Genomic DNA, 20,913 nt, shown 5'->3' on the forward strand with positions numbered 1-20,913 from the left:
TTAGCGCTCTCATATATGTCTGGAAACCTTATGAAACTTGTTTACAGGGGAAATATCTTTTCTAGTGAAGGAATCGTATTGAACATCGACGACGTTTCTGGCAGTGAACCAGCCGTCTGCAATTAGTATGTCCCAGTTTTACTAAAAAGGAAAAGTGGTAGCGCTGATTCTTACATGGCGCCACAAAGGTTGGCGCCGAATGAAAAATTAATTTCACTCTTTAAAGCGTCAGAATTAGTGTTATATTATTCTTCGTCATTCATTATTTTGGATATGAAAATAATGTTTCACGACTGACGTAACTTTTTATCGGACTAGTGGTGTCAGTAACCACTGTCACTGGGCTAACTGAGCTATATAAAGCTGGAGTATACCCCAAAAGTGTGTGTGTGAGAAAAACTAATCAATATAATACTGAGCAAAATAAACAGACAAAATTGAAATTAAGAAAATTGTAATTACAAGCTTTTTCTCTATCTATAATACAACCACCCATTTTTAATGGGGCTTAACAGGTTTGAAAATATTATAATCATGATGAAATAACTTCTTTTTCGGGTTCTGAATTTTCATCTTTCTTCAAAGTCGCCGGTTTAACTGTTTTAGCACCGAGAAATTTGGAGTGGGAAGTTGATTTCCTTTGACTTGTCATTGGCGCGACAAAATGTTTACTTGGAGTGAGAACGTTTGTACTTTTACTTATGCTGAGAAGCTTTTTCGTTCTGCCTTGATTATGCACATGGTACTTGGAAGACCGCCGTCTGGAGGACTTTACGCCAACAGTTTTTGTTGGTTTTACAAAGCTCGCCGGAGAGCCGCTTTTTGATGTCTTCGGTAATGGACTGTTTAACCTGCGCGGCGATGCACTCCTAGGAAGGTTATTATTGGAAATTCTTGGTTCAGGTGATATAAGATTGCTAATCGCCTTTGTAACAGGAAGACCTATAAAGATAAAAAAATTACATAAATTAGGGAAATTATGCGAAATAGATTTGATGCAGAAAATACAGGATTGAAACATGCGAAAAAGACTGAGCGGGAACTGGTTTTCGGTCCGAGAAAGTCGGAGATGAGTATGAACGATTTGACACATGCATGCAATATGGCTTATTAAGTGAACTTACCTTTATCGTCGGTTTCTAAAACGTTTACGGGCTATTGAGATAAAATAACAAATTATGGTGATTAAATATGATCTGAATTCAAACATCATGCAATTGTTACCGAGATAAGTATTTTTAGCTATGTAAACGTGAGAAAAAGGTAAAATAAACAGAAACAAACCTGAGATCTGTTTCTGCACACATTGACATTACATTTGCATGTCGATTTTGCACAACTGCTGCCTGCAGCTTTGCATTTGCACCTTTTTGTACTGCAGTCGCCCTTGCATGAACATACCTACACGGAAAAAAGTCGTTGAAATCAGACTCGGGAAAAGTCTTCGTTCCTTTGTTATCTCCCCCCCCCCCCAACAAATTTGCAAGGTAAAGAACAACAGGGTTCTTAAAAATTGTGCTCTGTGCACGGTGTAAACACGATGTGACGTCGTCTAAGACGTCGTCTTCCACGTCGCTACGTGTTAGACTTGAATGATTCCAGGTTTCCAAACGACTCTGTTGTAATTGACTATGTTGTAATTGATCGAGTTGCCACTGACACCGAATGAGATTCTTAGAATGGATTATTTTGTTCATTTTTAATAGAAAATAAGACATTTTTATAGTTAAAAATCCAATTTACAGGACTTTTTACCGTCAAAGACGCCATGCAGAGACGCATCGGTATGATAAATAAAGTGAAGTCATTGAAAATGGTATTTTCTGTACAAAGGTCTGTTCAAACGATCCAAAAAACAAAATACTGTTTGTGACAATTTTACACTTGACGCCACCAAAACTTACAAACAGAAAATGGTATTTTCTGTACAAAGGTCTGTTCAAACGATCCAAAAAACAAAATACTGTTTGTGACAATTTTACACTTGACGCCACCAAAACTTACAAATAGCAAAGTCTTCTTGTTTAGGGCAGCAGCATTAAGAGATGATTTCTTCTGTTTTGTTTTCAGTTTTAAGACAGGCGTTTCAAACTCTCCATCGGTCGATGGGACATAGTCAGCATCGTTATCCATCGGAGGTGAATACATTTCAATATCACTCAAATCAATCGCCTGAAAATAAAAGCAAACTTGTTTTTACTATACAGTGTAGAGAATAACCGTTTCTGAAGTATTATTACCTCTGATTCCCTAACATTTGGTTCTATGGTAATTTTCGATTCCGGCGACAGGACGCGAGTAAACGCCTCCAACTTCTAAATGTTAAAAGAAATGCATTAAATTATAAACTAAATTGCATGTTTTTAAAAAAATCAATGAAAATAATGAGTTGGCCAAAGCTGTTAAATGTATGCATGATTAGCTCATATCTTGCCTTAGGAGTTCAGATTTGAGTAAAAACAAAAACATACCAAGCGAAGACTGCTATTTTCTGTCTCTATTTCCTCGAGTTTTCTGATTGTTTCCATCTAGAAATACGCGTCTGTGTTAATAAAGCTTATTATATACTTTACAGTTGCGATTCTAGCTGCGAGTTCATATGCGATTCATTTCTTTTAAGAGATGTGAACGAGTGAAAGAGTTACTGGTGTGCAGAAAGAGGCACCTACGCATAATTCTTCATGCAAAAGTACCGTGAATATGATTCTTGTATAGCTAAAAAATCATTTTAACATGCAATCATTTACCGCGAGTACACTTTGAGTGAATAAGATATACACGTCAAAATATAACGATTTGTTATCAAAGATCGCAGCCAAAAAACGAAACATTCAAAATATACGAGACTTTATACATAATACAGCATTATTTCATTCATGTTTCTCCAATAGCCAGAGCATTGTATGAAATTATTGCATGGAATTATTGTTACGTTATACTATTGTATCAATGGAAGCCCAGACGTATTCCAAAAGATAAGATACTAAAATTCACCTGCTCTTTACTCGTCGCTTGTTCTCTCTCCAACTCACTAAGCAGTTTCCCAATCTATATAAAAAGTAGCATAATTATAAACAATGACCATGCAACGATCTGGATATGGCAACTGTCCTACGAAAATAAAAATACACGACTCCGATTGGCAATGCCGTCAGTAATTAAAGTGAAAAGTTTGGCAACATCATTAATTCATGATTGCATGAATTCATGCAACTATTTGCCGCTATAACCAAGATTTCACAGTTCGCATGCAGTTAATGTCTCACAAAACACAAAAAATTATTTCGTACTTGTTCTTGAGTTCTCTTTTCTAATTCAAGCGTCTTTTCCTCTTTCTGCACTCGGAGAACAGAAAGCTTGTTCTCGTACTCTTCTCGTATTCTCTATAAGAATTATTCAGCTGTCAGTTTGCAACATGGTATAGCTATAACAACACAAGTTGTATGAGTACTACATCAAAAGAGCCTCTTGAGAACGCCTCCCCTTAAAATCCGGGCATGACTGTTTACCTCGAGTTCTGAGCCTGTTTCCACTGACATTCTTCGACAGTCTTCCTTTTCCTTCATTAATTGGCCTTGTTTAACTTTGGAGTCAACAACCTACAGCGTATTAGAAACTGAATGTAAGTGCCGTATTGGTGATATACTCATGTGAAGAACACACACACAACGATGCAGTGAATTCCGATTTGTAAAATATTCGACCGGCATCATTCGGTTGCTAAAAATACAAACCCAGTTAAGCAGCGATTTCAGGCCTGCTTTAGCTTCTGCCATCGTATGGATATTGTTCCATCTATACTTCGTCCTTTCACCTTGAAGATAAATTTACTGTTTCACTAAGCATTATGCATGACTTGCATGCATAATATATTTGTATTAAAAGGATTGTTTTCGGGTCGGTCGTTTATGCATGCAGTTCACAAGAGTGTATTCATGGGAATTGGCAATGAATCATTTGTCATCCCGCGGACTGCTTGAAAAAACCTCCGCATGCATTCATTGATGGCCCAATCTATATCAATCTATGTTGGTCATCGAGGATAGAATTCAAAGACGAATTGAACAAAACATATTCCCTTGTCATGCAATGACCCCAAATTTCCAAGGAAATTTTGAACCAATGAGGCATTTTTCCAGACGAAATCAAAGATAATGCAAAGACTGTATTGTTACTCGTGTAAGAACGCACTTCCAGGCGGAGGGATTGCTCTTTTACACATGCATGGCTATGTTTCAACATGCATGTAACACGTCCGTGGTGTTTTACCTTGCTCCGCGTCGATGATCTTCTTCTGCAAGTCAGCAATTTGTGAACTCCTATAAGCGAATGCAATAACAAGTTATCGTTGATGCCCATACACTACACACAATTGTTTTGTGAAAACAGATGATAAGAAATTTGCGAATACCTGACTTCCAACTCAATTTCTAAGCCCTGAATTTGTTTTTGTATGCTGGACGTTTCGTTGTCTTCGAGTGACGCATGTTCCCCACCGCCAAGTGACATCTTCTAAAGATACAAAATAATAATAATAATTTATTATATAACAAAGCTTGAAAATAACTAATTTGCAAAACGAAATCCACACGACTGACCATATACAGATGACACAAACTGAAGGTGAAAATTTATATAGCAATATACGCGTATTAGGAGAACGCATTTTACCTTTTTTGATGGCTCGTCCATTTTTTCTAGTAATTTTGCCTTGAGATTAGAAATTTCTTGCGATAATGTTTTCCTATCCTCGATTATTTCTTTCAATGCTCTGCGAGCTTCACTCGCGCTAACCATTAACTCCACCTCATGGGACAGCCACGACTAAAGCACGATAAAGAAACGATCATGCAGTCATGCACCTAGCTATACTAAGCTTTGGATAACTCAGAAGTGTAAATTATTTGCTACGTTCCAGTCCAAAATATTTTCAGAATAATTTCCACGAAAACTGACTTAATAGTGATAGTAATACTGAAATGTGTAAAAAACAAAGTGTCTGCTCTACCTTCATTCGTTCAAGGACACTATCAGACTGTTTGTTTTGATGTTGCAAAGATTGATTTCGTTTTTCCGATGCTTCCTTTTGCTTTGAAAGTGCGGCCTTCAATCGCTTGTTCGCCGCAGCCGCCTATAAACAAATGATTTTGTAATCATTATTTTGTTGTACCAAGATCAAAAGCTGAATATAAGCCCTCACCTCTTCTGTCTTGCGCCGTAAAACAGCTTGTTGCTTCAAATGAACAGATTCTAATTTTTTGAACTCAAATTGCCTCTTCCTACCCTGTGACGAGAAGCAAAAATAGGAATATTAAAGACAACTAATAATATAATTACATATAAGTGAATTCACTTTACAAATAATTAGACTTGAAAAAACAAATAGCTACGTTTTGACAAAGGACTCTTCTCCACTTGTACGTACAAGCGATTGTTATAAATTACAACACCTTGTGGGTTTTAGAAGTCAAAATCTGTTTTGAAATTACTCTCAATTTAAGATTAGCCTCTCGGAAGCAAAAAATATAAAAATTAAACAAGACAAGAATGGGTTCGCTGTGTTAGCAAGCAATGTTAATCTTATAGGATTATGTTTTGTTTTTTTAATTTTTGAAATCGTCGGCTGCATGTTGTTATTTCTTGAATCTTACTTGTTGCTTCAACTGGTTGATCTCTTTATCTTTTTTCATTTTCCACTGCCGAAATCTATCTGCTTCTTCCTTCATCTGTCGCATCAACTTCACTTTCATCTGTTTCATTCCCTATGCAGTGTATACCTTTTTACAATAACCTGTCGGGCGTCTTATACGTACATGATTCGAGCCATCTATAGTATATATTATTGTATGATATACTTCCTTTGACCTGATATCAGTGCTGATTCTTACGCATGTGCAGGGACTCGTAAAGAGGTTGAAATAAGTGAATTCTTATTAACAAAATTCTAAGGGTGTCATGTGATTCTATCTGTTTACTGTTTTATTCCGTACATTTCTGAGTATCTTAAGGATGGATTAGAGGATTATTACAGTTCTACCTAATCCTCTCTGAGCCGGTCTAATTACCTTGATTTCATTATCCAGTTTTGTTATGGTCTGGTCACCCTGTTCTTTTGTTTTCTGTAATTTTTTGTATTCAATCTAATGTACGAAAGAAAAATGTAAAATGTTTAAATAATTAAATATGATGCATGCAATATATATATATATATATATATATATATATATATATATATATATATATATATATATATATATATATATATATATTTACATGCATGAAATCATACCTGTTTCCTCTTATACTCGGAGAGCTGTGCTTCGAGTTCTCGCAATCTTTCTTTTTCCTTTCTATATAACATAGTATAGTATAGTATAGCATAGTACAGTAAAGTACAGTATATTATTAAAGTACAGTACAGTACCGTATAGTACAGTACACTAACTTACTTCAAAGACGAAGGATTTGCTTTCTTAGTATTCAAAGCAGAATTTAACTCTGCTTTTTCTTTTTCGAGTTTTCCGATGATATGTTCCAATTCCTTGACCGTCATCTAAACGATTCGATTAATTATACGGTTTGTTTTTTTATGGAAAAAGTATACAACGGTAAACAGTGTTTTGAATATCCGCACACACGATTATTACTATACTATCAGTACATCGTTTTGTATGTTTACCTCATGTTGTTTTCTCATTGAATTAATACGTTCGTTATCGACCATCTTGCTAGCAATTTCCTCCTTCATTGCCAAGGCTTTGGTTAGTTCTTGCAACTGTTTACACAACTCTGCTTTTCGTAGCGCATGTTGAGCTGCAAACGAACTATTGGCAACTTCAGGGTGTTCCGCACCATCACTGTCCAAAGATTTTCGTTCCTGCGAGAAGATTTTTCAATAGATCACGATTCGGTCGAAAAACAAACTTCTTGAGAGATAGATATTGTGATTAAGATGCAATGTACGACTATATTCAGGGTGTCGAAAAAATTATGGTAGATTAACAGCGATTCGATAAAATAATGTATGAAACAATTTTCAAATCGGATTCCCTAAAACGAGTTGAAAATTTTGCCAGTTTGGTGACTTTTTTGGCCACCGGTCACCGCTGTACCTATATCCACTAACAATACACTTCAATTCGAAATGAATAATTCATGTGATGAGAATTAGTTGAACAAATGACGCATGTGGGGCCATGTGGGGCCATATCATGCACAAATGTACAAACAATGTATACAATAATGTACCTCAAGGTCTGGTGCAATTGATGAGCACATGTTGGCCTCCTCCTCCTAAGTATAATTGTCAATTCCAGCTCAATTCTTTGTAGAGTACAATTTAATTATCGTTTCTACTCTAAATATAATCACGAAACTTACATCCAATTCTTCAACTTTCATTTGAATATGTTTAACCATATCAATACTTTCCATGTTTTCCTTCTTTTCTTCGTCGAGGTCAAATGAAATGTCAAGACCACGAGTTCTGTCAAAAAAAATGAAGTCTAAAAACGCAGCTTAGATACTACAATATGTGCTTATCAATAAGTCTTATTGTCCGTAATCACCGGCAATTGATCGCACGCGAGTGTCTTTTTTTGATATATATTTCAACGAAAACTTTATGGAATGAAAAGCTGACCATTATTCTGTTGTCAAAAACATATTGTTGCAAACCACCAGAAAAGACAACTAACATGTTGGATAATCGACGGAGTATACTTTTTATGAGTACTTTTGAGTTTTGAGGTAAATGAAATTCACTTTCGCAAGCTCGTTCAATTTTTTTACTATCAGACCATACAACATTCAAGTTAAGGTAACTAACTGTATTTTCTCTTTCAATTGATCTGCTTTCTGTTGCAACTTGTCTTTCGCCATTTCAACCTAGACAATATATCAATGTCATCATACGTATCTAGAATGATATATACCTTGCTAGATCAAGCTAAACGTCGATGCTCCTATCAGAGCAGTCGAAAAGGGGCAATACCAAGTGATCATGCAATCCCTTATACGCACTTGATGAATAACACAGCTATCAGAAGAAGTGTCAAATAAAATTTAAAGTTGCAATGCATAATATTACTTACCAACATTACTTTCTCGTAAAGAGCCGTTGTTTGATCAAAGGCATCGTGAAGCTCCGTTGTCAATCGTTCGTTCTCCGTCTAAGAGATCAATTTGACGTGAAAAAACCCTGATAGTGCTCAAAAGGTTTGATTTCCGACAAAAACTAACCTCTAATTGTTTATTTCTCTCAAACAACTCGTGCATATCGCTGGAGCTCATTGCTGGGCCACTAGAAATTGAGACCAATTGTAAGTGGAAGTTAATAAACAGACATGCAGTCACAAGTTATTCGGAGTTAATAATCCGAATTTGCTGTCGATGGAAAATGCCTTTACTTATGTACCATCTGCATCCCTTGGCGTCGGATGGGTTTATGGGTGGATATAAGATTATGCATTAATTTATACAATGATTTACCTCTCGTTGCCTTTCTGGTGTATGAACTGTCCTTCTAGCAGCTGAAGTTGCAATAGTTGAACCTGCAGGAGTAAATACACTTCTCTGATCACCATTTTATGTTTGTGCAGAGAAAATATATAGGCGACCTTGAGGGGCAACCTTGTAGAATTAACAGGGTGATAATTAATATACTTTACATCGTGGGGTTCTTCATATATAAGCTATATACCTGAATCTAATTAAGATTTTTTTAAGTATATTTGATATCAATCACAGAGGATGAATCTTCAAATCATTCTTCAACAAAAACGTCTACATTAATTGCCATACCTGCTGCCGTAATTTTGAGAGTTCTGCAGCGGCCGGGTCACGATTCACTACAGGTTTGTTCTTGATTTTCCTTGCTCGGTCGGCGTATTTCAACGTGTTATGAGTTTCCTCCATGTTACTATCAGCTGGACTGACACATGCAACCATCACAGTATTACTGTTACCACCAAGGGAATCTACGACCGTTGGCATTGTTTAATTATAATGTGACTACAGCTGACTAAGGAGTGTTTAAAAAGAAACAATATACAGGTATCTCTATTCTATTTACTTCAATGAAGGATGCCATACAAAGCATATATCAACAGAATTGTTGTTTTGTTCCAATATTAAAGAATTTTCGGAATGCTATTACACAATTCTACGGGATTGATGGAAGCCCCTCAGGCATGATTACGCAGTAAAAATTCAGTCGGGCAAAAATGTCGACCCAAATTCGACCTATACCGTACTATATTATTATAGGCCTAGGTAAAAAAATCGCACTTCTTATGTACCGACTACTGAATGCACTTAAAACAATATTTCAGCTAATTATCTATTGTTTTTAATGCGTTCGACGCATGAGAAGTGCGACATTTGACCTTGGTCTTAGGTTGTTTTTTTCTATAATCTGTTTCCATGCAATGACGTCCTTACAAACGCATTTGCGCAGCATAATTTGTTTAGATAATTAAAGAACAAGGTCAAACTTTATCGCGTGCTACTCCAAAGTACATACGTACGTAATAAAATATCACGTTTTAGCATAGTAAAAAAGTAAATTATTATCGCCTCAAATGCATGGTTGCGTCAATTGCTAAAATCAGGTCGGCAAATCATTGCCAACCTAAAAAGTTGATAGGTGCGTTTATCTCGGTATAAATTACAATGGCGAATGTTGAAGTGCCTCTTATCTTGGCCTAAAGTTCTCAAGGTAGACCTCAACAGGAAGGAAAACATGCTAAATAAAACCGAAACTATGTGCGATATTGACAATAGTGGAAAAACGTGCATTTTTTTTAATGTCTGAAGTGAAATAATCTGAAATATGCGTGTTTACTGTGATACTGTACCTTGAAGAAGTCTAGTAAGCTTCGAGTCACGATATGGTACATGCGCATGCGTCTTTCTCTGTTCGTCCCCCAATGCGCTGATAACATTCCCAAGGGCCAGCAAGCCTTTATTTATGTTCACACCTGAAATTGTGATCACATAATTCGATTAATTAATGTGGTGGTCACATAATTCGATTATTGCACGTGTCAAAAAGCAAATACGATTACGGATTTTAAGATACGAGATATGATATGCGATAATCGTGCATTAGGAAGACTTTTACAGATGATTGACGATTGGACGTCACGATGAATAACATGGTATTGGGAAGAACGCCCCTAGTTTCAGCGTGAAGCGATTTCGCCTGACAAAAGAGAAGACATAATTTGAGTTAAAATCTGGTAATTCAGTGAAAATTGAAAATACGTCGTCAGTTTTTTTCATGGTGGTGAGGACTATGAATGTATTAAGATCACGCAACTCACCCCATGCAGTCATCATCCGTCATTGGTAGGTTCAAATTAGTCGGTTTAACTCATATAAAAGCTACCAGTATACGCACGGGCGATTTGTGTTATTGCGATTTTAGGTACGATTATCTACTTTTCATGGATGTGATCGAGTGGATAAGCTAAGTTCAAATAAGGGCGCTTACATGCAGTAACCCCAGTATTCACTCGTTTGCACTGTCAATGAATAGGCCAGAGTACACGATACGCAATTGCAGATTCTTATACTCATGTATAAGAGTCATGCTACTATAGAGCAGTAAGCACAGAGCCACAGAAACTCACTGCAATTAGCCAATTACTGCAGCTCGATTTCAAGTTACAGTAGAACTCAGAAATGAAATATAACTTTTCTTTCCTTCACTAATCTGCATTTAAGTTCAAGTCAAGCTGAAAATACTGTAGCAATCAACCTACTACAACTAGAGCTACCATTTATGTACAAAGCAGGAGAATATGTAGTGAGAGTGATTCCATTTAAGTGATTCCACTCAAGTGATTTCACTCAAGTGCATGCAGAATATTACTTAGTGTCAATTGAAAAATCGCTGTTACCCACCCTCCTTAAATCTTTCACCGGTCGCTTGGGTTTTCTTCGCTTTCTCAGAACCAGCAAGATCCACTAGGTGGAATTTGGCCTTTTTAACATCCCTATACAAAATGAGAAGAAATTTAATTTCAATTGTCTTGTTGTTGCAATATTGAATTTTCTTGAACATGCCTTTTTCATATGGTATTAATGCTACGGAAATGTTTTCTAATTCTGTATTATTTTCTAACGATACTCACCTTGAGCCCGCTTTTTCTTTTTGTTCAACCACAATGGTAAAGATTGCATGAGATCGAGATGATCTCGTATTCATTGCAGTAGCACCAGTTGCTCGAGATGCTGAACCTTGCTCAAGACATGATGCCATTTCCTCTATTGAACGAACTATAATTTCTTTCAAACCATTTATCTAAAAAGTTGATTCTTGAGCTATCAGCTCATGGTATAATTGTTGAATTTACAATGTACAGAGGTCACAAGTGCATTGTATATGCATGCTTTGCATACCCTTTTAAAACCCTTGGAGAGAAAGGCAACTAGCTGTGTTGGCTTGCTTACCAGCATTAGCGATTAGTATAAGTATTACGAATCAATTTTACCTTTATTTCTCCTGAAGTATTTTCCCTGATTGCTAAACCTTTGTCATCTGGTGGTCCTTGATTTAGAAGATCATTTATTTCTTCATTGTGAATCTGAATGTAACATAATAAAATATATGAGATTCCTTGAATCATGATTTCATTTTTTTTACTTGCACAAACTACGTACAGTGTGGTAATTTATTAGGTAAGCCACATTTGCCAGCTGATCCAAGTGATAAACTAAAGCAAGTCAATTACTTACATATGGATAGCTATAGGTGCAAATTATGTGCTATTATATTACTTGCAAGAACTCAAAATATTTTAACTAACCTCAAGAAATGAAACTTTCACCAAAAAGTCACATTTTTCCTTTTGATCATTAATTCTTGCAAATATTGCATGAATAACCTTGGGTATCACAGCATTGTTCATCTCATCATCGACATTTGATGCATTTATTGTTGCACATGTACCCATGGAATATGTTTTACCAGACCCTGTTTGGCCATAAGCTAATACAGTCACATTATATCCATTGAAGTAGGTATCCATCAATGGCTCCACAACTTGGTTGTATAGCTCTTCTTGTTGAGATGTGGAACCAAATACATAGTCAAATGTAAAAGGTTTATCACTCCCAATGATAACCTGAGGCTCATTTGGGACAACTTCAAGGCACTCCCTGCACCCATCATGTATTTCTTTATTGATGAGTGGTCGGATTCGTAATGCAACTTTCACTGGAATTACTTTGTCAGACATTTCATGTAGGATTCAAAAATCAGAATGCTGTAAAACAAAACGTTCTCTTTCGTCAATTTTTAGCTCTGATGAGATGCATTCTGTAATGCATGTAATAACCTCAAGAGACATTTGCTTAATACTTGTGAATATCAAAAAACATATTTTACTGGTTATAGTGGTAATGGTTTGCCTGAGGAATGATAGGATGGTAACAGCTAGAATTGAACCAAGCAATATTTAGTGTCCATTTCCAAAGAACAAAAAGAGCCATCAGTCATCATTTGAATTATCTCAGGAGCAGAACATTCTTCGAAAAAACGAAGCTAGAAGCCCAGGGAGGCAGGGACATGAGCGACATATGTAATTGTACAAGTGCCGATCGTCGATCGGGAAGGAAGTAAATACAGTAATTATTAAAACACATATCAGTTATTAGCACTGTATTTCATATTCCATTAATTGCCACATTTAAAGACACCATAGCAAATTTCAACAGTATAATCCGTAGGGCTAAATTTTCTCGAATACATGTAATAAAAAGAATGTCTCTTTGACAAGCTCAGTTATCACACAGGCATTCGAAACAGACGCGTCACATTTGCTCTTAGGGACATTCCTACTTACTATAAAACGTACTCACCGAATTTCACTGGACGATCATGCCAGAGAAACAGACAATTCTTCTTAATAGTAAACAAATATTCGAAGTTTCCAAATCTTTGATCCTAATCGAAGAACGTTGTGTTTTTAAAAATTACCGCTTTTTCCCAGCTGGCATTGCGTGTGATTTCGTTCGTCCAAAAAACATACGTTTGGTCAGCGTAAAGTCAGAATACTTGGTGTAAGCCTCTCGTGATTATTCCGTGTTTGTGAGTTGTGACTTTGTGTGTCAATTATCAAATTACTTTCAAAATTCAGATGCGGCTTAGATTGCTTAGAATATTGAATTTTATGTTTAGCACACGATGAGGAATAGTCGTTGAGGGACGTTTTTGCAAGGTAATGTAATTCATTTCACAAAAAACGTTACGAGTGCAGATCGCTACTTCATTAGATGAAAGCAATACACTTGCATTGTTCACTTGCGTATTTGGAATGCGGGTGTAGCAAAATAATGCGTAATAATTTGTGACTTGTGTCAGTGATGTGACTGATATGTCAGAATTTCGGACCTTTTTTGTTAATAGAGCCAACGAGTATAATAAATCATAATAAATAATTTTGTTTTATGTAAAATTCTGTTTGTGGGGAATATTGATAATGAAATAGTAATATGCATGCCAGTTATGCCATTGCAACGTACCACAGACATTGAGACACTGTTTATCTCGCTGTTTATATTAATGACCCCAGTTAAAACTTCCTGCTTCTTTATAGAAAATGATGTTATCTTGCTAAAATGTAAAGTGTGTGAATTCTGAAAATTATGGAGCAGCCAAGGTGAATTACAACTACATAAATGTACCAACAGTACTATATTGTAGTTGCTTTTAGTGGAAACTATAACATTTTAACCCATCAGCTTGCAATTTAAACATTTAAATTTTTAGTATCTTTAACCTTTCTAATACCAGATGATTATACTCATCAGTGTACTTCCTATACTGCAAGATATACATTGAGGCATGCCAAGATGTTTGGCCATTTCTTTTGGAAGTATTTCAATTATATTGAAATTCAATATTATAATCCATTGATTGCTTGTAAACTGATTTGCAACTGATGCAAACAGAAGCTAGTTAAATTATTTGTGAAAGTATATTTATCTGTATTTGACATCTAAATATCACTGAGTCACACAATATTCTACCAGTTAAAACAGCTAGTTGCTAGGATGACACACATTTATAACCCAATCTAGGAATTCTTAGTTTTTTGTGACAATTTGCTTATATGATATACATATATATATGATATACAGTACCCAAACATACTGTATCTGTTCACCTTAGATCAGGTCCACCCCCAATTCCTCTACGTGTTGATTTGGGGGAAACAGAAGAAAGTGTACTTGAAAGGTAAGCACAATTCTCTTCAAAGATTTAATTAGCTCACAAGGCTATTTCTGATGATGAATTATTTTACCAACGGATAGCTGTTAGAATGTTAAATTAAGTAACTGTAGGCAAAAGTTACTATTGGCAAAATTTGGAATTCTGCTGTTAATTACAAAATTCAGCTATAAAATGGGCAGCAATATAAATTGATTTTACTCCATAGTGGCCCAACACTGTCAATTTTTGTTCAACTACGTATCATCAGACTGCACCTTGTTTACCCTACTAGTGTGGTGTTAATATAGTCTCCTTCCAACTCCAGACAAATCAAGTTGAATGCCTATAGCAGTGGTATAGCAAATGGCAACCTTTAAATATCCTGTTTTTACAGCCAAAAAGATCCTGCAGCCAACAATCTTCCTTCTATTGATACTATTGTTCCTGAAATGGCAATTCCTCAACCAACTCCACAAGATGACAAGCCTGTCCAGAAACCTTCCCTAAGTACCCTGCCAAATGCATCAAAACCTATTCCAGCTGTAAATTTGGCTAAACCAGCAGTGAAAAAAAATGCAAAGTTAGTTTTTTGAACTCAATTAGCATTTGAACTCATAGGTAGAGTCATAGGATAGTTGATTGTTGCAGTTGGCAGAAATATGGCTCCCAGTAAAAAATTCTCATAAAAAAGTGCAATTACTAAAGGAATCCGTAGGGGAGAACTTGATGATATTAATATACGCCATTGGCAATTATGATTCTAAAGAATGCAAAAGAGGGCCCAGCTATGCAATAATCTTCATTCAATTTCGTTCACTGAGGTGGAATTTTAAGTGTCACGTTTGTACGTGTGTTCATACGGTCACATATGCCAGGGTGCCAATTGTATACGACAAATCGCATAGTGTAAATGGGCTTTTAGAAATTTAAAGTCATTTCAATAATGTTTAACTGTATTTATACATTCACTTCTCTTTACATGCAGAGGTCGGCCTACAATCAGCATAATCTCGTCTCGTCCAATGGACGAGGGGAGCACATCTGCTTCAGTTCATTTCAAGAATGATAAAAGCGGTGACTCAGCTGCACAGGATAGTAACGCACACATAAACAATAATCAGCAATCGACTACTGGAACCTCTTCAAATCCTGAACGCCCCTCGGGACCAATTAAACCGGGTAGACCAGCACCTCTCGCTCCAACAAAACCACATCTTCAACCTGAAGATAAAAACTCAAAACGTTCTGATGGGTCAAGAAGTAAAGCCCCGGTGCCAAATCGGAGGTCTAAAACCAAGTCTCCTAAGGGAGATTCTGGTTCGGTATTTTACATTGATACATCTGCAGACGTGGACAAAACACCTTCCGCGAAACCTAAGCTTAACGATGCCGGTGAAGCCGTTCCAAAAACAAATACTAAATCGAAACCTAGCTTGCCAGCACCAAGGAAGCCAAAAACAAAAAACGAACCGAAAGCAAGTGAGATAGACCCATCTGTGAATGCAAAAGTTAAACCACCTGACAAAGCTGTCTCAAAACCAAACGATGCCGGTGTTGGTGAATCCGTTTCAAAACCAAATACTAAATCAAAACCCAGCTTACTTGCTACATCGAAAACGAAAACAAAAAACGAACCGAAAGCAAGTGAGGTAGATCCAGCTGTGAACGCAAAACCTAAACTAAAACCTACGATTATAACGGCCAAGACGCCAAAACAGGCCGTCGGAGGAAAAACACACGAGGCCATAATCCCACCACCGGAAAATACATCGAATATAGCAAAAGAGACGGAGGGTGAACTTCCCATCCGCCCCAGTTTCCCGCCAAGTGCTGATGCAGAGGAATTAAACAGAAATGAAAGTCAACCTGAAAGACCCAAGGCTCCGCCGAATACGATCAAAGACGAACAAAGAGATGTCGAAAAGAAAAAAGAGACGAAAAAGTTTTTTAAACGGGAACCGACAAATAAAAAACAACCGAAATCTAAACCTGTGAGACCACCTATGGCCAAAGAAAGCGCACGACCTAAACCATCAAGACCTCCTCCTGCGAAACCAAATGTTAAAAGGTACAGTTTATACATGAGTCATGCAGGTGTTATGTTTCACAGCATTGAATGTTTTGGATTTTGCTCTTGTTTGTCCATTGCAGTCTTATGAAGTATAATAGATTAATTCAACAAGTTTGTTACAACTTGTTAAGTTCCATACTTGTCGACAGCTTGTTCAGCTTGAGGCAAACAGTGGTAACAATAATCGTGCGCCATCAATGACTATGCTACAGTAGCGAACTCTTGGTCTGCCTATGTTCGAACACAACTTGCTTGCAAACTATTTAGAAGATGTGATATTTTTACACGACTGGTACACGACACCCAAAGAACCAGGGCAATTTCTTTGCAATAGCAAAAATACCAAATTTGCATTACCCCATTATTTGTTTTCATGGATTTTACAGTGAGACATAGACAATTCCTGTGAAATTTCCTAGCTGATCACTGCAATACAGAACATACTTTCTTCTTTTGTTTTACCTGCAGGAAGTCCCCTCCAAAAGTAAATGATGTAGCCAGCAAGGAAAGAGCGAAATCAGACAAATCTGCCTCTGTTAAGCCGTCTGGTCCACCTCGTGCCCAGGCGAAGTTTGACTATGCCGGGGAAACAGATGACGATCTTACTTTTAAGGCGAGTATCACCTTTGCAAATTGTACGAATTATATGTAGGTGGTTTGCATGCAATTTCTTCAATCGTGGCCAATTTTTCAAAACATGTACACGAATCGTATTATCGCAAATATCGTTAACGTATTTCATTAGCATCCATAATACGATATAGATGGTAACCAATTGCGAAGAAGGTGGGAAAAAGATAAACCAACTCAGTTTGTTCTTTTGAAAAGCAGTCTTCATATTTTAGGCAGGTGATACCATTATGTTGACAAGCAAGGTTGATGATGATTGGTTCGTTGGTTATCTTGAGAATAACGTTATGCATCAAGGACTGTTTCCAACGAGTTTTGTTGAGATCATTGTTGCTTTAAAGGAACAACCTGCCGAAGAGGAGGTAGCTATTTGTGTATTCTATAGGGGTATCAAGTTCCACGATGAGTGGAAGAAATTTTAATTTGATGCTATAAATTTGGTTAATATTAGGTTTAATTAATTAAGTACGAAAATCACTGCAACAGTTTAAAAGAGATTCGCCAATACACCCTACGTTTACGAAGTTTGGTTGTTAAGTATATTGTAAAATACGGGAAATATAATTCCGAGAAGCTTCCAAAAAATTACTAAATTTAAGATGATCTTTTCAGCTTGGTTATTTTTAGCTACTGTACTTTGCTGGTTCAAAATTTTGTCTAATATACAGATACCCTAATCAATAATTAAGGACAACAATTTCACCATCTAACGTACATGTGATTGTGTAGAATAATCCCTCAGCCTTTCCATCGGAGCCGTATGCCGTTGCATGTCATGATTTCCAAGCACAAGGTCAAGGAGAATTATCATTTGTTTCCGGACAAATCATCATTCTACTCGAGAGGATCAATGCAGAATGGTTAAAGGGCAAAGTGAATAACTCGGTCGGGATATTTCCTGCAAATTTTGTGAAAATAGAACGTGACTTGCCGCTAACGACGAATACGAATGATGTTGTAACTCCAGCACCGACTAGAAATACAGGAAATTCTGTCAACGAAGAGTGGTGTCGTGCTATTCATGATTACCAAGGGGAACATAAGGATGACTTGAGCTTTGTTACTGGAACTGAAATTAAGATAATTGAAAGGATAGATAATGATTGGTTCAAAGGGGAATACTCGGGGAATTCTGGAATATTCCCAGCTTCTTTTGTAGAAATTTTGCCTGCAACTGACAAAGGATCCCAAGGTTAGTAACTGAAGTAACTATATATCTTACTATTCACTACCATATACTCAATATAACCACTGTAAAGTAATATACACTTACTATAATCGATATGCCTATTATATACTATGACTTTGTGTAGATATAATTTTTCTGTTCAAATTTGTTATTTTTTATGGAAGTGGCATTTTTCTTTCTTTTCTCATAGATGTAAAATTAGTGACCGCTACTCATGACTATCCTGGTGCAAGTGCCGATGATTTGTCATTCAAAACTGGCGATAAAATCAAAGTTATTGAACGTATCAACGCGGATTGGTTTATGGGGGAATTTGGTGGGAAACAAGGGTTATTTCCTGCTTCCTTTGTAGAAGGAGAAAATTCATCAGTACAGCAAGATCCTGATAAGGTGAAAGAACAAACTAAGGTTGGTTAAGTTACCTGTTAGAACCATTATTATTTTACAAGTTTATAGCTATATATGAACAGTTAGGAGACATGCTACATATTAGCGTTTCTTTCTCATTTCCATACAAGTAAGTGTGCCTTCGTTGGTCCATAGTTTTGTTGTTTTGTTAAATATGACTTTACCAAAAATGGTTACGAGCCTTTAGGTTTCATTCTGTCATGACAGCCGCGAGATGACACGATGCTCGGTTAGTTGGTTAATATGCAGTTGTTGTCGGGTCAGCAAATTTTATCCATGTCTTTCTGCTTTCATTGTCATCATGTAAATTGTGCTGAAATAACTCGTTCTTGTTTGCCAGATTTGTGGGAGAGTTAGGGCCAAAACTAGAAGCGATAATTGGGGGCTGCGTATTCATATATATACTCACGATAAATGGAGCTCTTATAAAATTAATTTACTGTACTTTAGGATAAACGCATGGGTAAAGCAATTCATGAATTTACCGGAGAAAATCCTGGGGAACTACATTTCGGTGTTGGTGATGCAATTGAAGTACTCCGCCAGATTGATGATAACTGGAGTGAGGGGGTGATTAATGATGTGACAGGAATATTCCCGACTGCTTTTATTGAAATTCAAGCTTCAAAATCAAAAGGTAAACAAGTTACTGTAACATTGTTCATGGCTGTATTTTGTATACTTGAATGCTTGTTTGTTGCTCGGATTCATTCGATGTTTGCAGTTGCACGAGGACTGGTGCATGATAGTAAGTTTTAGTTTTATAGGATTTTTTCGCAGTTAAATCAGTGAAAACTCTGTCCATAATGGTCCATAATGTATAAAATGCTAATTATAGTATATAGCTGAAATGAATGCCGATAATTGTTTCATGTGTTTCATGATGCAATATTTTTTGCTACATCGACATTTATGGTTTTCATAGAAGAAGCCTACGCCAAAGCCCTTTATGATTTTGCTGGGGAATCGGAACACGATCTTTCGTTCAAGGTACTTACTGTGTAAGCGAACTGTCGAAAGTTTGAGATGTATCTTAGACCTTGTTGCCAGATATATTTAGCAACTTCTGTATTTTGCAAGTCCCATAGACCAAGCCTACTCATTTACCAACCCCGCTCAGTAAAACGCACAGAACTGGAAAGACCGGCAGGCCGCCTAGTATTTCAACACTGTGGCTGTATCTTAGTTCCTTGCAAAAACGTGAAGCAAAATACCTTGTCGATTGAGTGGCGTATATATACATGTGTGTTTGAATAAGTATGTTCCGAGGTACTATAGATGAGTATTCTACATGGAGTCTATTAGACTTGCAATAAATATATTCCGCAAGAAGGTCTTCTTACTATTATGGTACGTATAGCATACGAGCAAAATCTTTACATGCAACAAATCGGTGATTATCGAATAAGACTGATGTCATTTGAAGTTTTGTTGCCAACACTAAACGGGTGTTATTTTCAGACTGGAGATGTCATTCAAAATTTGGAGCATGTTAATGACGAATGGTGTACAGGATCCATTGGAGGGAGGACAGGTCATTTTCCGTCTTCTTTTGTCGAGATATTCGCTTCAAGATAAATTTCGTATTCTTAAGAGAAGTATACAACAGCAACCTCGGCTTCGGATGATGGTGCACCAGAGATCCGGACTGACGATTTTAAATGTGCACGCGTGCATTCCATTATCTGCAGATTAATTTCATCTCGTTCATTGCAACATTCAATGATATTTTTGTTTGTGCTTATATGAAACTACCATTTGCAGTTAATGATCTCTTTTCACTCTATGGAGATATCGTGGTTTGTTTGATTCACTCAATGCAACTAGTCACACCACATATGTTTTATTTCAGATTGTTCCTTTTTTGTCAGCCCTTTTCACATCATTTTTAGTGCAGTTTCTTTGAAACTTTTCAGCATTGTGTTGAGTGAACCTCGATATCACCAAGATAAAATGAGATATACAAAACTGTGAAGTTGTAATTTCTATTGGAAACAAAATCTCGATAAGGCGTAGCCGTAGTTATTCCTGGGTCTAGTCGAACAAATTCCTGTTGAGGGGGGGGGGGGGTTGGTCAAGAAATCATAGGTTGACACAAATTTAATGGCAATTGATCATTTTCGACTGTGTAAATCACATATTTTTAAAATTTAAATGCCCAAGCAATTTTTAAAAAATTGTAAAACGATTAAAACGATTGTAATCAGAAGCTAATAAAAGTTTGATTGAGCACCCGTGTAGTTTTTTTGTCCAGCAAGAAGTGGTTGATTGTATGAGTATATTATACCAAGTAATAATGACAAATGTACTGGAAATAAACAAGCATGAATTGTGCGCAATCGCCTTTCGACCAATTAGTACTAAATTGCCACTTCATTAAATATTCTGTTTCGA

The 20,913-nt window shown here is 36.6% G+C and overlaps 2 protein-coding genes across 3 annotated transcripts; one reads left to right on the forward strand and one right to left on the reverse strand.

Annotated features, from left to right (window-relative positions):
* Positions 1 to 477: 477 nt before the first annotated feature.
* LOC114524974 (chromosome-associated kinesin KIF4-like) lies at positions 478 to 12,986 on the reverse strand. The gene is made up of 33 exons (XM_028546235.1): positions 12,868 to 12,986; positions 11,814 to 12,272; positions 11,499 to 11,591; positions 11,139 to 11,308; positions 10,909 to 11,000; positions 9,858 to 9,980; positions 8,803 to 8,978; positions 8,491 to 8,552; positions 8,242 to 8,302; positions 8,094 to 8,171; positions 7,829 to 7,887; positions 7,381 to 7,486; positions 7,249 to 7,293; positions 6,680 to 6,877; positions 6,450 to 6,553; positions 6,290 to 6,350; positions 6,066 to 6,140; positions 5,652 to 5,762; positions 5,201 to 5,284; positions 5,009 to 5,131; positions 4,672 to 4,824; positions 4,412 to 4,512; positions 4,270 to 4,319; positions 3,735 to 3,814; positions 3,510 to 3,599; positions 3,291 to 3,383; positions 2,995 to 3,048; positions 2,472 to 2,528; positions 2,241 to 2,315; positions 2,005 to 2,172; positions 1,285 to 1,401; positions 1,125 to 1,155; positions 478 to 942 (listed from the first exon to the last, which is right to left on the reverse strand). The coding sequence occupies exons 2-33, from the start codon at positions 12,243 to 12,245 to the stop codon at positions 533 to 535; spliced, it is 3,732 nt and encodes a 1,243-aa protein (XP_028402036.1). The 5' UTR covers positions 12,246 to 12,272; positions 12,868 to 12,986; the 3' UTR covers positions 478 to 532.
* LOC114524985 (SH3 domain-containing protein 19-like) lies at positions 10,334 to 20,721 on the forward strand. Of its 2 annotated transcripts, XM_028546247.1 has the most exons (13): positions 10,334 to 10,350; positions 13,187 to 13,226; positions 13,605 to 13,667; positions 14,180 to 14,245; positions 14,616 to 14,801; positions 15,207 to 16,289; positions 16,761 to 16,905; positions 17,138 to 17,284; positions 17,652 to 18,114; positions 18,302 to 18,519; positions 18,970 to 19,156; positions 19,445 to 19,509; positions 19,981 to 20,721. In XM_028546247.1, the coding sequence occupies exons 3-13, from the start codon at positions 13,654 to 13,656 to the stop codon at positions 20,095 to 20,097; spliced, it is 2,691 nt and encodes an 896-aa protein (XP_028402048.1). In that variant the 5' UTR covers positions 10,334 to 10,350; positions 13,187 to 13,226; positions 13,605 to 13,653; the 3' UTR covers positions 20,098 to 20,721. The 2 variants fall into 2 exon arrangements, with proteins under 2 accessions (XP_028402048.1, XP_028402055.1); XM_028546254.1 differs by lacking the exon at positions 10,334 to 10,350 and having other exon boundaries at positions 13,095 to 13,226; positions 19,448 to 19,509.
* The last annotated feature ends 192 nt before the right edge of the window (positions 20,722 to 20,913 follow it).

This window comes from Dendronephthya gigantea, unplaced genomic scaffold (genome assembly GCF_004324835.1).
Source record: "Dendronephthya gigantea isolate DGI-Jeju-01 unplaced genomic scaffold, DenGig_1.0 000001F, whole genome shotgun sequence".
NCBI lineage: Eukaryota > Metazoa > Cnidaria > Anthozoa > Malacalcyonacea > Nephtheidae > Dendronephthya > Dendronephthya gigantea.

Excerpts from the sequence above, each read along its gene's own strand:
- LOC114524974 (XM_028546235.1), bottom strand. The coding sequence starts at position 12,245 with ATGTCTGACAAAGTAATTCCAGTGAAAGTTGCATTACGAATCCGACCA. Across the intron at positions 9,981-10,908 it reads CGGTGAAAGATTTAAGGAGG|GTGTGAACATAAATAAAGGC; the intron begins GTGGGTAACAGC and ends TCACAATTTCAG. Across the intron at positions 5,132-5,200 it reads TACGGCGCAAGACAGAAGAG|GCGGCTGCGGCGAACAAGCG; the intron begins GTGAGGGCTTAT and ends ATTTGTTTATAG.
- LOC114524985 (XM_028546247.1), top strand. Across the intron at positions 14,802-15,206 it reads GCAGTGAAAAAAAATGCAAA|AGGTCGGCCTACAATCAGCA; the intron begins GTTAGTTTTTTG and ends CTTTACATGCAG. Across the intron at positions 16,290-16,760 it reads GCGAAACCAAATGTTAAAAG|GAAGTCCCCTCCAAAAGTAA; the intron begins GTACAGTTTATA and ends TTTTACCTGCAG.